The 17,758-nt window shown below is 44.6% G+C and overlaps 1 protein-coding gene across 1 annotated transcript in view; it reads right to left on the bottom strand.

The window, feature by feature from the left end:
• Nucleotides 1–386: 386 nt before the first annotated feature.
• TNFSF15 (TNF superfamily member 15) overlaps nucleotides 387–17,758 on the bottom strand; it is a 32,480-nt gene continuing 15,108 nt past the window's right edge. Inside the window, exons 3-4 of the mRNA XM_034793669.1 lie at nucleotides 14,844–14,885; nucleotides 387–8,473 (exon numbers count right to left, since the gene is read on the bottom strand). Of these exons, the coding sequence (XP_034649560.1) occupies nucleotides 8,046–8,473; nucleotides 14,844–14,885 (470 nt within the window). The 3' untranslated portion in view covers nucleotides 387–8,045. The remainder of the gene's footprint in view (nucleotides 8,474–14,843; nucleotides 14,886–17,758) is intronic.

Raw genomic sequence — 17,758 nt, forward strand, 5'->3', positions numbered from 1 at the left:
TAACCAATTAAAACTTCACAAGAGGGTTTACATGGCGCTAAACTGGTGCCTAAGCCCTGCTGGTGTTCCTCTGCACAGTAGTGAATTTCACCTTCACTAAATTATTTGGATGAATAATTTGCAGACTGTAGGTTGCTCATGAACTCTGCACTTTGACTATTCACCATTCATGTTGTGCAATAGGTCACCTAATTTATATAGTTTTTGCTCCCCAACTGAGTGACTCACACATTTGAGAAATGAGAATAGTGAATAATAGTGCAAGGCCAGTGGGAATTATGTGTGCTAAAACTGATAACGTTAGTATTCACAGTCATTTGCATGACTGCATTATGTTGCCCAAAGACTTTGGAATAACAATGACTCTTTGAATCAAATTCCATGCTTTTATTCCTGACAAAAGTAACAAATCAGGCTTTTAAAAATTATTCAAGCAACTATAAATTATATCATACTGCATATTTCAAAGCCACATTTTATTATAGCTGTTGAATATGATAGATCTAAAGATCAATTTTATATTGTGTCATTATAACAGTTACATAAAGACTAAGACATAATACCAGTTAGTTAAATATAGTATCAATAAATATACTGTGTGCACTTTCAGGAGGTTTACTGACGTTTTAATATAAAACTTTTTAAGATCAATGAAAGCATGTCGTTTGGGGAGCACTAAAATGACAGGCCCTGGAATGTTAACATAACTTTTATAACGCTGCAAGAATCAACAGAAATTCAATTTCTCGATTTATAGTAAATAATAGTGTATAACTTGCTTGTTACATAATGCCTTTCATGGTATTCTAAAACCCTTTGCAACAATGAGTTACAAACTGATGAGCTAGAAACTGACGAGGCATAGCCAATTGTGGTGGCCATCTTGCATTCAGCAGTGATTCATGGATTGTCTTGGACAGTAGAGGCCAGGTCTTCTGAAGCCCCCAGCATGTTTGGTGCACACTGGGTGCTGAACTTCTCTGTGGCACTATGGGAGCTGCTGAGTACTTTGGAAAATGTGGCTTTTATTTAGGTGCCGAAGTGGGAGCTGAACTTTCTGGGAAATCTGCCCCCACCTGTGCTTGCTGAACCATGAATATCTGACCACAGGGACTCGATCCTGCAAGGTGCTTAGGACTCCTCAACACCCATTGGAGAGGGTGGGAATTGGCGGCACTCAGAAATGCTGCCTGACACTGAAAGAGTGAGCTAAGAAGCTGTTTAAATGAGTGGCAATATTGACGATGACACTGGGGCTGTCCCCTATTCTTCTCAAAAAGTGCCAAGGGATCTCCCCACCTGGGCAGCAACTGAGGAGGGGCTGAGTAGACCTTGGTTGACCAACTCATCCAGTGGTGGTTGACTGCAGTCCTGCAGATTTAAAATCCCATCCCTCCCACGGGGGGAATTCCCTGCCCTACTGGGTGAATTCCATGGAATAACATTGATCCTTGTTGTTGCCTCTTTTTGACCTGAGCAGTTAGCCAAAGTTTGGGGCCTGGTGCAGATGATTAATTGGAAGTAGACAGTGATGGTGGCTAGTATTTTTCCAGTCTGGTTTACTTTCAAGGAATATACAAAGTTCTGCTTCTCCAAATACAGGAGGAACCAAGCACACAAGCAATCGTTTCTTAGCTTACAGCCCCAGACCTCTTTAACCAACCTACTCCAAACATTCTGTCTAGCTTTTTCCAGGATCACATTATGCTCAAAAGTTACTAATTGGTTTTCTTGCCTCTGCCTCTCTCTGTCCTGTATTCTCCCTTCCCTCACACTATCTGCTTAACCAAAACAATACTCTGCAAAAGCCCTCTCCCCTCTAAGTCCAAAAACTCCGAGGTGGGTTCACAACCCCTTGTCTTAGGGGGATGGCTTGTAAGTATTTTATCCTGATCAGAGGTGCTGGAACTAGGAGTGCTGGGGGCGTGGCAGCTTGAAGTGGTAGAGGGTTTTCAGTTTGGTTCAATGGCTCTCAGCACCCCCACTATACAAATTGTTCCAGCACCCCTGATACTGATAGGTATGGCCATTGAGGAGTGTGTTAACACCCAATCTCAGAGGTTTGTGATGCAACAACCACCTCTCTGCACAACTTTTCATGAGTGATGTACCCGAATATTCGGATTCTAATTTCTAACCTGCATTGTTAAATCTATTCACCTAAATTTGGGTTATTGCTGATTATGTAGCGCATGACATTTAAAAAACTAACTTTGTATTTGTGGATAATCTAAGCACTATACCCAGATGTTCAGACACTCTATTCCCAACCTATGTACTATATTCTTTTTTTTAATATTAGCTTTAATAAAATGTTTAAATCTCTCAGCATCACATTCTAACAAAATGCCTTCTCTCCCTTCAAGGCAGGTTTGTTCTGAAAGATCCAGGACTGTATAGACACTGCTCAGTCGGTGGTTTAATAGTTTTCTATCTAACCCTTTGGAGGGAGTGAATTTAGTGCTGGTGAAAGGCACTGGGCTGACAGAATTGGAGATTGATGTCACTGCAGAATGGTGGTAGCAGGACTAGTTGCCTCCCTTCTCCCCCAATTTGCCACTGGTATAGAGGGACCACATCTGGCAGTAAGGGATAATTCATTCTCCATGGCTCACTCAGTCCGTGGGTATTCTACTGAGTCTGCCAATCATAGAACACCCATCTTAAGAATGTCACAGAGGAGGAAACACAACATAAAAATGTTTTTCCCTTTGAAAAGACTTCTCAAGCATAACTCTTAGTTAAACCAGAGCTATGGATGAGCAGAAGACCCCACCAACCATTTCTGAACCCATCTTAAAAAGATGTTCTGGTTTCAAAGACAAGAAGATTTTAGAAAGCCTGGAAATCAAAAATGACATGTCCAGTGGGAGAAAGACTTCTTGTCTCTGCTGGTGGAGAGAGAACGCTTCCATATTGTCAGAGGAATGATGAATAAAATTGGCCAGGATGAGAGAAGAAAACCAAAAATGAGAGAATGTTACCATTACATTCAACGAGTCTAATTCATTGCTCAGGATAAAAACTCAGCTAAAATTGCTCAGAAGAACTCCTCTCTGCTGCCTCCTTCAGAACATCTGACCCTCTCTTTTGGCTGAAGCTTGCACATGAAAGCTTTAAGCATCCAATGCATGTTTACGTACATTAAAGCCAGCTATGATTAAAGCAAACCTTTGCTTTCAGGCAGGCAACCGATCAACGAATAAATAAATCGTAACAGCCTGAAAGTTTCTACCAAATCTAAGTGAATAGACACGGTACATTGGAGTAAAGTTTCAGTGTGTCATCTGATGAGCACTGGTTTTCCACAGGTTTCCACAAACTGCTTCTTCTTTTAGTGTTTAAAAACAAAACAAAACAGGAAACAACTGTTTCCCCTGACTGAAAGTAGATAAGAAACCCAGAAAAATCTGACTTTGCAAAGTTTCTTACATTTCGAAAGGCAGACAGAAGCATGAGAATTTTAGTTGTCCAGTTATTGTCAGGTAACAAATTATAGATTCCCCAACTGGGACACCTGCCATAGCTTTACATTTTCTGGTTTCTCTTGTACTGAGTTCACTTTTGTTTGGGCATCTTTGTCTTGGGGGCATGTTTTCTTATTTCAATGCACTTTAAAATGATATTCACCAAAATCTTTGTATGTTACAAAATGTTGCTTTTTCTTATACAGGATCTACATGGTTTCTTTCATATTAGCCAGCAAAATCAAACAATTCAAATGGCTGAGTAGCCAATGACAGCAGCATTTTCACACAGAAATCAGCTCCGAATTACCGTTGCATATAGTTCATTTTATTTAGTTTTATTATAAAACTTTGGAAACAGTAAGCCAAGTCTACTCTACCTTGAAGGAAACAGCTTGTACTATAAGATAATACAGTTATTTATATGAAAATATATTACTATAGCAAAATGCTATACTGGTCTCTAACACCCACATCGGGCAAATATTTGTGACATTCAATCTGATTCTTTTAAAGAATGACATTTCTCCTTAGTTCTCTTTTGAAATGATGGGCCAGTCAGGATGTTAATTAAACAAAGCACATTGTGGGTTGGAGGGAGACACTGTCAAGGTGAAAAATCAGATTTCTTTAAAAATTTGTCATAATCTGTGTTTCTAATAACACATAATTGAGATTTAATGCCTTGATCCTTTCATCTGATCTCTGCAGGCACTTCCTTATGGCCACGGAGACTCCCTTTGCAGTCAGGGGTCTGTCTGCCCAACAGAACTGCCTTGCAGGATCATGGTCTAAATCATTTAAAAAAACATAATTTCTTCTTCAGTATTTGTGGCGGTTGTTTCCTTTATGCATTTCACTCACTGGGCTATTCAATTTCATTTTCTGCCTGTCGGCCCCAGTCCTTCAAACACTTAGTCACATGCCTAGCCTTAAGCATGTGAGGAGGCCATTAAGTTTAATGGAAAGACTCATGTAGTTATAGTTACGCACACCTAAGTGTGTGCAGGACTGGGGGTGATAGTCAGTTTCATTCTCTGTTGCTCGTGCATTAGAACAATTCTGATGTCTGTGGGTTTCCAAATCTGTGAGGGGATGATTTAAATTAGGAAAAAAATATTTCCATTGAATCGAATCAGAAAATCCTTTAGAAGAACATTATTGTTCATATTCACTTTTGTAAAACAAAACAAAAAAAACTTTTACAAAATCCAAAGTTTCAGCTCAAGCTACTTGACAGTGTCTCAAAGTTTCAATCAACTTTTAAAAAATTTGTTTCCCATTGTACTTTTTACATGCTTTTTGCAAGCATTCTTAACTGCCTGGATCTGATTATCCTCTCAGTGGAGATACTCCTGATATACACCAGTGGAAGTGAGATCAGAATCAGTTTCTTTTTATACATACTGGTCACCATCATTGTTACAGAAGCACAAATAACAGAGAAAGTTTCCACTGGAGATTATGTGCAGGGTTAATATGCCACCGCCACTTTAAAACAAGTGACGGAAGAAAAATCACTTACGTACATAAATGTGATAGCACAAAGAGGAGTTGCATATGAAAGCTTACAATAAGTGGACTATAAATACAGACTCCTGGAAAATAAATAAATATGGGTTTGTTTTGTGGGAGTGAGGCGTACTGATAGCTAATCTGGGACTGCGGCTGGTAATATTTTGGGCTGTGAAATGTATGATAAATATACACTGGAAAGAAATTGTATGTGTCTCATGTGAGGAAAGACTTATTATTGCTCTAGGACTTCCTAGAACATGAACAGAATGTATCTATATCTGTATATAAATATCTCCAATAGTCTCTTTTTATGTACCATGTACTGTACGTTTCACTCCTTTCCCTTAAACTCATTTTACCATGATTTAGTGCACCAGGCATTAAGAATTGATGACTTGATTTTGATATATATTTCAATCAGGTGTAGAAATCTATTGGGATTGCATCATGATCAAAGAATAATGCCACAGCACCCCATTTTAGAAACAAAGAACTCTGTGGATTTCTATAACTGTCATAGAACTGCTTGAATTTTGCCTTCACGGACACACTTCACAGAAGTGCTAATATCAGGCTGCTGAAAATTACCTGTCCTGGACAGGTTCGCTGTGATGAGAGCATCTTAGCTTAACAGTGGTACCTTCCTTGGGCTTAACTCACAACGAGGCAACTAGGAGGAGAAAAGCAGGAGGCAAAAAGAGAAAAGACCAGTTTTTTTTAAAAAACTTGCAAGCTGGGAGCACTGCAATAGCCAAGCTCTTATGGGGCATGGTCAGTGCTTCTTAATTGCTTTTGGATGCAGCAGTATCATGGGGATAAATGTCTTCTGAGATAGATATTAAGAGAGCCAGGTGATAGGGGGATGGGAAGGGTGGAGGAGTGGGCCATGGGAGGGTTCTTCTCTTACAAAGGGGTTTGCAGTAAGAAAAAGATGGAGAACCTTTGCAACCAACCTGAAGCAAAGCCAGTTTTCCAGCACTGATGTGCTTGTACAGAGACATGGAGGCAATGCTCAGACCATGCTACTGTTGCATCATTTTGTCTCCTTCCATGCGTCTCTCTCTCCATCTCCCCCACACCCGCTTGTCTCAACTTGCCTTGGCTCTTTTCTCTTCCTCCCCTCCACCGCACTCTTGTAGAGCCTATATTCTATTAATTTTGTCAGCTACGTTAATGCAACAATAAACTATCTCCTGCTAGAAGGAGGAATGCAATGGAGAGAACAGACTGGCTTCCTTGCCAGTCTAGCTGCAGTGTGTGTGTGTGTGTGTGTGTGTGTGTGTGTGTGTGTAAGGACCTTAAATCTGAACTCATCAACTAAACCTTGTCAGGATCTCTAGAATTCTCTAATGTGTGTGATTCCCATTATTGGTTTATGAGAGGCATACACTTGCATTGGAAGGAAAATATCTCCGCTACATTTAGCAATGTGCAATCCAGCAAAGCACTCTGAGTACATATATAACGCAGTGTCACTTTCACTGATCACATGGAAAGACATGTTGAAAGTGAAGGAAGTTCCAGTGAGAGAGAGAGTGTGTCTAGCTGCAAAATTAATTCTTTGGGTTCTTTACATGACTGAGCTTGGGGCCTAGAGGCACTTAAGAATATAAAGCTCGAGTCTATTAGAACATGACTTGAATAGTCATCAGTGAATTGTTTATCACGGGAGTGGTGGGAAAGCCAGGGAATTTCCCTGAGACAGTATGACCTAGAAGACTGAGCAAGAGACTAGCAGTGGAAAGTTCCTGAGTTCTGCTCCTGGCTACACCTCCTACTCCCACTGTTGCCGTGACATCGACCCCGCTCTCTGTGTAGAGGAACCACTAGTGCTAGCCAGCCTAGTGCCTAGAAAAAGTTACAGCAGCCTTTCCTTTCAGAAATCACTGCCGGAGTGAGCATCTGGGTATAGGGGAGTTCTGGCCATCTTGGCGGGGGCGGGGAGGAGGAGGAGAAAACATTTTGTTTTCAATATATGGAAATTTCTAAAATGTTGTGGTTTCTTTCCTCAAAAAGCTACCAAACCAAACCAAAACATCACTTTTGAGGGAACATAACACATTTTCAAAATGGTCCCTATTCTGAGTGACTACACTTATCTGCTGTACAGCAGGTTGAAAGTTTTCAAAATTTGAAATTTTTCTGAAAGTTTTGCTCAAAATTTCAATAAAAATCTCATCCCCTCCCCCCAAGATTTCTCCTCCTGACCCAGTTTTCCAACCCGTTCTAATATTAGGACTTTTTTCAGAGTGAGATGAATTTTTACAATGGAACATTAACATTTTGCATGCTCCAGTGTAAAAATGGACAACCCATTCGAAATGCTATAAAAAGAGCCATTTCTGGGCAGCAGAACAACATAGCCCACAATTTCTGCAAAATGTCTTGGGAGAAAAAAATATCAGTAATGTTTTTGTTTGTTGGTTTGTTTTGCAAACTGCAAGAAATTATTTTAATCTACTTCCCAGGGCAGTTGTTAGGGATTCATTAAACAGTTAATGATTTACACAGTGCCTTGAAGATTTACATTTCTATATTAGTACAAAGTACTGAGCAAATCTATTTTTAAGAAGTAATTGCCTGTTGAAAGGGGCAATCTGAAGAAAGGTCAAACAAACTTACGTTGGAAACTTGAACAGTTTAAAGTGGTTGTTTAAGGCAAAGGGGGGTTGTTTATTAGAGGTGGAATATAGGCTTAATTGATTTGTTTGTTCCCCGTCACCTATAAACTATTTATGCCCCACTTGTAGGTATTCAAGAGGTTCCTAGCTTTAGTATGGAAATGTATTTTTCTCTCCTCTGCCTCCCTATGTTTTTTGGTGGTTTGGTGTGGTGTGATCTATTTGGTGATGTGTCGTTTAATTCAACTTTCCTCCCCCAAAGGACAATGATGGGCACCCAGCCACACAGGTGAAGGAGAATACAGGCTTTTGAGAGCACAGATGCTCGGCACTAGGATACCCTGATCCTGCACTCACTAAAATCATTAGCAAAACTCCTGTGTGACTTTAGTGATACATTTGATCAGGACCCTAATTAGGAGCAGTTGCTGTCAGAAGCCTACAGTAAAAAAGCACCAAAGAATGTTTTGTCTTCTTTAGTGTAATCCACCCATTGGATTTCACTAACATTGACCATCAGCCTGTCCCCCTCCTCCATGAAAAGCACTGCCCCTAAGTAAATAGGCTGGAACCAGTTGTTTCCCATCTCACACAGAGTCTTGGTGGCAGTCAGTAGTTGGGTAGGCTCAGGGTAGCTGTCCGTGACTTTGGTGATGGTCTGCGTTATGGAAACTGGTTTACTGTGATTTGGAGTGGGCCCTCGGAAAGTGACCTGAGAGTAGATGTAGTAATCCCCGGCCTTTGGAATCATCAGTGACTTGTTGGTGTAGTTCATGTTGTTCTTGGTGAAGGCTAAGCCTCGCTCGTGTTCCCACTGGAGAACTGGCAGCTGGTTTCCCGTCGGGGGAGAAATATCTTGTTTCTTAACTGAGGAGGTAAAGGAGAAAGGAAAGAAATCAGTTAGTTCACCTGTTCAAGCAGGATGTGTGGCACTGAGCATAACTCAGGTGATGGAGTCCTTCAAAAGAAAACAACCTGCCAGCACATTCTCTTTAGTAAGGGCTCACTCTGATGTGTATTACTGTAGTGCCCAGAGGCCCCACATGAAATCAGAGCCCTACTGGGATAAGCACTCTACATACACACTGTAAGGGTACGTCCACACTATCCGCTGGATCGGTGGGTAGCGATTTTTCTATCGGGGATCGATTTATCGTGTCTCATCTAGATGCAATAAATCGATCCCCAAACGTGCTCCCCGTCGACTCCGGAACTCCACCAGAGCGAGAGGCGGAAGTGGAGTTGATGGGGGAGCTGTGACCATCGATCCCGCGCCATGAGGACGGGAGGTAAGTTGATCTAAAGTACGTCAACTTTATCTATGCTATTCTTGTAACTCAAGTTGTGTATCTTAGATCGATTTCCCCCCCACAGTGTAGACTGGGCCTAAAAGACAGTATCTGCCCCAAAGAGCTTACAGGCTAGGCAAGGCAAACAAAGGGTCAGAGAAAAGGAATATTATTACTCCCATTTTACATATGGAAAACAGAGGCACAGGGCGATTATGGCCAGATTTTCAAACACAACTAGCCATTTTGGGTGCCCATCTTGAGACGCTGTAAAGGGACCTAATTTTCAGAGAATGGACGCCGGGGCCCCTTTAAGGTGTCTCAGTTTGAGCACCCAGGAACTAAGCCACTTGGTGTCATTAGACCTGATGCCGCACAGCAAGTCTTTGGCAAACTGAGAATAAAGCTCAGCTCTCCTGAATTCTAGGCCAGCACTTACCCACAAGACAATCCTTCCTCAGGGTGCAGTCTGGTCACATCAAAGGGGGAAATTCACTCCAGTGTGTAGAAGGATTTGCCCCCCTCCCCCCGCAAGGCCCAATGCACCATTTCACACCAGTTTCAGGTCTATATCAACACATCATCCTAAAATGCAGCCAACTCTGGGGCACCTGTGTGAATGATTACAGCAACTGTACATAATGGTGCAGGACAGTAATCAATGAGACACCCCATATCCAAGGGACCCTTCAGTCTATAATTACCCTAACTTATATTTAGGCAGGACAGCCCTTGAGAAAAAGTGACATGGAATCTTTTCTGACCACAGATGATCAGCACCTTGGTGTTAATCTAATCCAAATACACCTCTACCCCGATATAACGCTGTCCTCGGGAGCCAAAAAAATCTTACTGCGTTATAGGTGAAACCGTGTTATATTGACGTTGCTTTGATCAGCCGGAGTGCACAGCCCGCCCCCCCCCCCGGAGCACTGCTTTACCGCATTATATCCAAATTCGTGTTATATTAGGTTGTGTTATATCAGGGTAAAGGTGTAGGTGGCAACTCCACCTGCAAACACTGTCCCAAAGTCATGTGGAATCTAGGTAGATTATCCTCCTTGCGTGTCCCATACAAAACTATTTTTGTGACTTAAACCTATCTCTAACTATGAAGGGTTCAGATGAGGTTTCTATTGGGGGCAGATTATCCCACATCTCGCTACTGTGGGGTATCTTGTACCTTCCTCAGAAGCAGCTGGGGCCAGCTGCTGTCAGAGACAGCACACTGGAGCAGATGGACCCCAGGTCTGATTCAGTCTGGCAATTCTCGTGTTCTGGTTTTTGCAGAGTTTGGAGGGAGGAGATGAGGCATGGTGGGACTTTTACCCTTCCTGTTTTAATCATCTCTCTTCCCCCATTTGTAATACAGCTCAGGCAAGTAGCTAGGAAAACAAGAGCCCTATATTTTATTTATAGGAGTGATTTCTGCCAGGGAACGGCCGTCAGCTTTCCTAGTAACTGTGTTTGTCACAAAAAATTGTTGTGGTAAAGTTGCAGCTGAGAAAAGTAAAACATCTGACTTCTCTGGGTAATAAAAAGAAACATACAAGGCTACTGATAAACAAACAAGAAAGACAGAGGCAACTGATTTCCAGGAGATGAGACCTTTTCTTTTGTGTGAGCGTAGGGTGACCAGATGTCCCGATTTTATAGGGACAGTCCCGATATTTTTTTTTATATAGGCTCCTATTACCCCCCACCCCCGTCCTGATTTTTCACACTTGCTGTCTGGTCACCCTATGTGAGCGTGGGTTAATACTGAATGTTTGCTCTCTTTCCATATCATTCAGTTTCGGGGTAAGTGGATGAATTAGGTACAGGAAAGAAAAACTTTGGAATTCTTCCAGACTTAAGTGCTAAGTATGCCCTGTGTGGTACGGGATTCAACAAGATCACACACAATTACTACAAGGAACAGGATTAAGGGCGTGTGACTGAGAGATGCCTCAGCTCCTGTTAAGGTCACTGGAAGTACTGGGGGCTCAGAATAGGTAGGTCTACACAGCCTGCAGAAGCAAGGCTCCCAGCCCACATTGACAGATAGGCTAACGGGGCATGTGATAGCACTCTACAAATATACGTGTAGACAGCGCTTTGCAGTCAGGGCTTGGGCTCTGAAGCCTGGGCAGGGGGGTGGGCTTTGGAGCCCGAACTCCAGCCCAAGTCACAATTTCAAAGCACTGTCTCCACAGTTTTTTAGAGCACTAGCATGAGCCCTGCTAGCCCAGACCTGGGTTGGGAGACTCACTGCCCCAGGCTGTGTAAACCTACCCAATCTGGTCTGAAACCCCATTTCCAGAACATTGCAGCAACTACTGGCTAGCACTGGTTTTCTCCTCTGGTAATATGTAATCCATAAGCGGAGAATGAGCCGTAATGCCTGGCGTATTCGCTGAGCAATATAACGCTATGATGGTGGGAAGTAGCCTCTGCAATAATGGATTTGAGCTCTAGTTCATTCTAACTTTTCTCCAGAAAAAGGTAAAGCACACAGATGTGTGGGGGAAGACAAGGATTGCAATAGCATCTGGTGTGGAAGGAAGGAAGAAAGAGTGTTCTCAGATCTTTGGCTCCAGCTGTATAGAAACTGAGGTTAGGGGAAGCAAATGGCTGTCTGCTACCTCACACTTCCCCAGGGCTTCCTGGGGGTGTTCAAACCCTGGTATAAATTAGAGCAGCCTTAGGCCTTGCAATAGCCCCTCCCCTCCCCTCCCCTCGGGCTAATTTAGCAGCTGGGGAGGCTGGAGTGCAGGGGTCTCTATGTATGCAGCTCCCTACCAACCCTAGCATGGCCCCTACACTGGAGTGTGCCACATCACCTGTGCCTGGTATTTAGGACAAATTTAAAGCTCCTCTGTGCTACTGTAGCAGCTCCAAGCAGCCTCAGAATCTGGCCCAGAATCTGTAAGATTAAACTGGATTTACTGGGGACAGATCTGACTCTGGTAGGCCCTCTTTCTTATTTATCTGAGGCTGTGTTTACACTTAAAATGCCACAGCAGCTCAGCTGTAGTATTTTAAGGGTAAATATGTATTTGACCTAGGGAGGTGGTGGAATCTCCACCCTTAGAGGTTTTTAAGGCCTGTCTTAACAAAGCCCTGGCTGGGATGATTTAGTTGGGGTTGTTCCTGCTTTGAGCAGGGAGTTAGACTAGATGACCTCCTGAGGTCTCTTCCAACCCTAATCTATGATTCTGATTCTATTCACTATAGCACTAGATCATCACTGTAGTTAAGCCACCACCCCGAGAAGCGCTAGTTAGGTTAACAGAAGAATTCTCCCATTGATCTAGCTCTGTCTAAACCAGGGGTTAGGTTGGCATAACTACATCTCTTAGGGGTGTGGATTTTTCACATTCCCGATGGACACAGCTATGCCAGGTAAGTTTTCAATGTAGACCAGCCCTTTGACAATCATAAAGTGAGTGTGACTGTAATGCGTGTTACCAAAGTGGCCTAAATCAGGCTCTGGAAGTTCAGTGATCACCCTTAAAAGGCCAGTTGTTCCCAACCAGTAATAGGACAGTCGTTTCCTAAACTGACTTAGGGAAATGCTCAGATACCACCACACCGTGATAGCTGTTCGTTAACAATTTAGTAGTGACTATCATTTTCCCCCCTCCCCCCCAAAAAGCAATTAGACTGAAGGGGGTGCAATAGCTCAGTGGTTTGAGCATTGGCCTGCTAAACCCAGGGTTGTGAGTTCAGTCCTTGAGAGGGCCATTTGGGGATTGGTCTTGCTTTGAGCAGTGGGTTGGACTAGATGACCTCTTTGAGGTCCCTTCCAACCCTCATATTGTATGAATACACTTTCAGTGACAAGGGTAGAGATTAGGGACAGCAAAAATAAGAATAGACCCTATGGCTCAAATCAAACTTTTCCAGAGCTTCAAAACAGACAGGAAAACATATGTCATTTTCCTTTTCTTGCTCCTCTCTACTTGGAGGTACAAGCTAGTGAATGTGCCCAAACAGCAGATCAAGGAGGACCAGAAATCTTTGGTGATTTCCAGCTAGATTTTGTAAATTCAAGGGATTGAAAGAAACTTTATTCAAAAGTTGGGTGCTTCCCTGAAGTAAAGAGAACATCACACAAGCTTTTGAAGTTAATTAATCAGGCGTACAGAGCTACAGTCTTATCTTCTGAGCCAGCCGTCATGCAGGAGGGGCTGTCTCTTGCCCAGTGTCTCTTGCTACTATGTCACACTGGCTGTGCACCACACAGGACTGTTTTATCAATGAATGGGACCTTGTTCTCCTGCAAATCTGCACTGTTGTGTTGAAAAATTTGGAAAGGTTTGCCTTATTAGTATGGAAAAGGGTCAAAAGACACAGTCTAGCATTAGCCAGGAACTTAAGGACAAACCCAGAGAGCAAAATCCTGCTACTGAGAGCTATAGGAACCTAGGCCCTGATTCAGTGGCGTGCTTAAGCACATGCACAACTCTGCACGTTGACTTCAATGGGGTTACCCGCATGCTTAAAGTTACTCGTGTGCTTTGAGTGCTTTTTGGAATCACGGCCAGAGTCCCCTCTGCTGGGTCAGGCCATGGCAGAGGGATAGGGAGTGGATCTTGGAAGCCGTCCACAAGGTTCTCGAACCATCACAGCCATGCCAGCCGCCATTCTGCCACTGATTTTCCCCATTATGTCCTTGCCCCCGGATTCTCTCATCTGGGGGCTGTAGAAATAGTTTAAGGCTCAGTTCTGCCCCTCCCTCAAAGGGTGTACTACGAAGGGGTTTAGAGCATGCCGAGAGTCCCTTGCCCCTCAGCCCATCTACAGAGGAACCAAGCATCATCCCCTGGTCTGGTACCTTGACACTGCAATAAAAGACCCTCCGCATGGCCGCGGCTGGCCTGTGTCAGCTGCCTTGAGCTTGGAGGGCTCGGGCTGCAGGGCTAAAAATTGCAGTGTCAACGTGCAGGCGTGGGCTGGAGGTTGGGATCTGAAACCCCACAATGGTGGGGAGGAGAGGGGTTGGTTCTCAGAGCCTGAGCCCACTGCAGTGTTTATCCCCATAGCCCAAGCCCTGTGTGCCCGAGTCCATTGACCCGGGCTCTGAGAGTCGGTGCCATGGGTTTTTTATTGCAGAGTAGATGTACCTGACAAGCTCCATGAGGGCATGGCTGGGGGTAATGCTGTCCACACCTGTTAAGCAGGGCGTAGCAAAGAGCACCCTTCAGCCTGCTCCCTCAGACTTTCTCATTGCTCGTGACACCGCCCCACTCCTGCCCTTGAGAAAGGCATAACACCTCCTGGCGCCTCCCCCTCCTCAGCACTGCTCAAACGCTTGAGAGTCACAATTGAACTTAATTCTCCTCTTGCACACGCTGGTCAATGGAGTTATACTGGCGGGGAAAAGGTGCAAGTGAAGAGAATCAAGACTGTGATGCTTATGGAATATTAAAGGTCTGGTTCTCCTGTCCCTTAAACTGCTCTAGTGTCATTGACTGACAGGTGTGGAGTTACTCCTGATTCATATCATAATGAGACTACAACTAGGCCCTTTATGTTTAAATATTCCCGTTAAGTACTGCAGAAGAGTAAAATACCAGCCATTGATTTAAACACCAAGATAATTCTAGCAGTTGCTAAGGGCCACCAGCCCGAGTGTTCATTTTGTAAGCAGCCTTTTAAAACCATAACGAGAATCTTTCATAAAGTGCCCAGCTTTGCAGATACTCCGTATGAACACAGGGCCAGATCCTCGCCTGGTATAAATCAGCATAGCTCAGTAAGGCTAAGTCAAGTGATACCCGCTTGAGCTCTGGCCCAGAGAGTGTAACGGGGAGATGACTTTCTTTCCCCTACATTTCCTGCCTTGCAACGTCTGACTGTCAGTCTCCATCAGGCATGTGCGTTTTGGCGCTCAGCTTTTGTGCAGTGCAAATGTTAGTGACAACAACCCAGGGAGGCATATTATTTTTGAACAGTTACATTACCTGTCAGGTGTGCTCTTGGCTTTCCTGCACTGGATACTAAAGCTGTAATTAAAAAAAAAAAAAAAGAACATTTGCAAACATCCGAGTCTGATTCTTCACAGAGAGAATCTGTGCAGTCCCTCTTCATTTCCGCCTGGGTCTGTTTTACGAGTTATTTGTCTAGGCTGGTTTTTTTTTGTTTTTTTGTGGCAGGCAGGAATGGAATTTTGGACAGAGCTGATGCGATCACTGAACAAGCACCAGGACATGTCAATTGCACTGCAAGGCTTGTGAGAACTTGGCAAATCCTTTTAAAACAAACACTGCCCTCCCCCTCCCCACCCCCACGAAAAGCAAAGCTAAAACCTCTTCTTTGAATTAGATTTCAGCATGCACCAGGGCATCCTTTGTCGTTCTGCCATTTCAATACTAATATAATCAGATTGTCCTCAAAAAGCCACAGGGCAGGTTTATCCCCCCACCAATGCACAAAGGAGGAAGTCTGCACATCCCTTATTCAGGGCGTGCAGCAACCAACCCAGCCACTCCCCCTCTTATGCCATCTTTCTGTCCCCCCAGCCCTCCACTGCTTCCTCGAGCCTGCCTGGGCTCTGCCACAGTCGCACCCTCTCCTCCTCCCTTCCTTCCCCACCTGGCCTCCCATCCACACCTCTCTCCTCCAGCCCAGCGCTTGCCTATGATTCTCCCTGACACTCCCTGCACTGCGTGACCATTGCTGAGGAGGCCTCTATAGACCTCCTGTGTTGAAAGGAGTGCGTGGGGGAATGGTGGACTTTGGTTTCTTTGCACCAGCTGCACTGGCATGAAAGGGACCACAGGGCCCCTGTGAGTCTGGCCCACAGAGCAAGAGTGAGCTGGGGTTGGCTTTCACGTGCAGCTACATTTTCCCTGCACAGAGTCCTTAGCAGCACTAATATCATAGAATCATAGGACTGGAAGGGACCTCCAGAGGTCATCTCGTCCAGTCCCCTGTACTCATGGCAGGACTAAGTATTATCTAGACCATCCCTGACAGGTGTCTGTCCAACCTGCTCTTAAAAATCCCCAGTGATGGAGATTCCACAATCTCCCTAGGCAATTTATTCCAGTGCTTAACCACTCTGACAGTTTTTCCTAATATCCAACCTAAACCTCCCTTGCTGCAATTTAAGCCCATTGCTTCTTGTCCTAGCCTCAGAGGCTAAGAAGAACAATTTTTCTCCCTCCTCCTTGTAACAACCTTTTATCTATTTGAAAACTGTTGTCATGCCCCCTCTCAGTCGTCTCTTCTCCAGACTAAACAAATCAGATTTTCAAGATTTCAATCTTCCCTCACAGGTCATGTTTTCTAGACCTTTAATCATTTTTGTTGCTTTTCTCTGGACTTTCTCCAATTTCTCCACATCCTTCCTGAAAGGTGGTGCCCGGAACTGGACACAATACTCCAGTTGAGGCCTAATTAGCGCGGAGTAGAGCGAAAGAATTACTTCTCGTGTCTTGCTTACAACACTCCTGCTAATACATTTCCACAGATAACACCGTACAGGGAAGTAGATTCAGATATAGATTGTTATCTACCCCGAGCCTTTCCCTTCATTTATGTTTTCTATTGACTCAAACCTTCACTCTCGGCCCAACCCTTCAGCTCTAACCCTGCCCAAACTTCCAGGGACTTTGATGGGATTGCAGGAGCGTGTGCCGCAAGAGGATTTAGGCCATAGCATTGCAGATGAGCTGTGCTCAGGGGAGGGTTTGCAAAGGTAGCTTTAAGCCACATGTACACCCTGCGGCCCCCAATTCTGGTTCCTTGTGGATGCTGGACTATTTCCTGCTGTAGACTAGAGCAGTGGTTCTCAAACTAGAGCTGCCGCTTGTTCAGGGAAAGCCCCGGGCAGGCCGGGCCGGTTTGTTTATCTGCCGCATCTGAAGGGCGGCCAGCATGTCCCTCGGCCAGCACGGCTTCCTGCAGCCCACATTGGCCTGGAGCAGCGAACCGTGGCCAGTGGGAGCTGCGATCGGCTGAACCTGTGGACACAGCATGTAAACAAACCGGCCCGGCCCGCCAGGGGCTTTCCCTGAACAAGCGGTGGCCCTAGTTTGAGAACCACTGGACTAGAGTAGCCACAGGGCTGTTTGTACCTGGTTGCCTATTGCCCATGCCAGCATCTGGGCATCACTGGGGGAGAGAGTTGTCCCCCAGATATGTCCCCTATGCTGGGAACTAGGATGGAGTTGGCATAGAAGCTACTAGACGATTCCCTTGTGCCGTTCTCCACTTGCCAGATGTGATGGCTTTAGGACTGGGTTGCACTGTAGAGCAGTATGAAGCCCCTTTAGCAGGACAAAGAGCTGCCGCATCCTTGCGAAGTCACCTAGCCCATCCTCCTCCAGGCGGTTCCTTTGGGAAATCTAATTTTAAGATAATCCAAGTGATAGGGCTTCTACCCCTTTGCGGGTGAGACTGATCTATAGCATAACGGATCTCACTGGCAGGAAGCTTTTCCTGACATTCGGCCTGAATTTACTTTCCCAGACTTTAATCTCCTTTGGCTTCTAGTTACACCTTTTGCACCACACTAAGCAATTCCTTTTCCTCTAAAGGCACCTGATCTGGCCCCCACTCTGGCTCCTATATGCTGTTTCAGCAGTATACAGCGCCCATGAAGGAACTGCTGGGGAAGAAGTCCCTCTGGGCAGAAGGAGCATAGGCTTGATATTAGTGACCTTGCACACTGTCCTCAAAGTCCAACTCTAGGGGACATGCTGGGAGCGTAGCTGGGTCAGGAAGAGGCATGTTGTGATGCTTCTCAAGGGTTACCCAGTGGTGTGAGGTGCCTCCCTACCACCTGCCCTTAACAGGAGGAAAGCTTGTCTGTGACCGCAGTGGGTCAGTTCCTCTACCCCTCTAGTCTCTGGGAACTAGGGCCTTCCAGGCC

This window comes from Trachemys scripta, chromosome 17 (genome assembly GCF_013100865.1).
Source record: "Trachemys scripta elegans isolate TJP31775 chromosome 17, CAS_Tse_1.0, whole genome shotgun sequence".
NCBI lineage: Eukaryota > Metazoa > Chordata > Testudines > Emydidae > Trachemys > Trachemys scripta.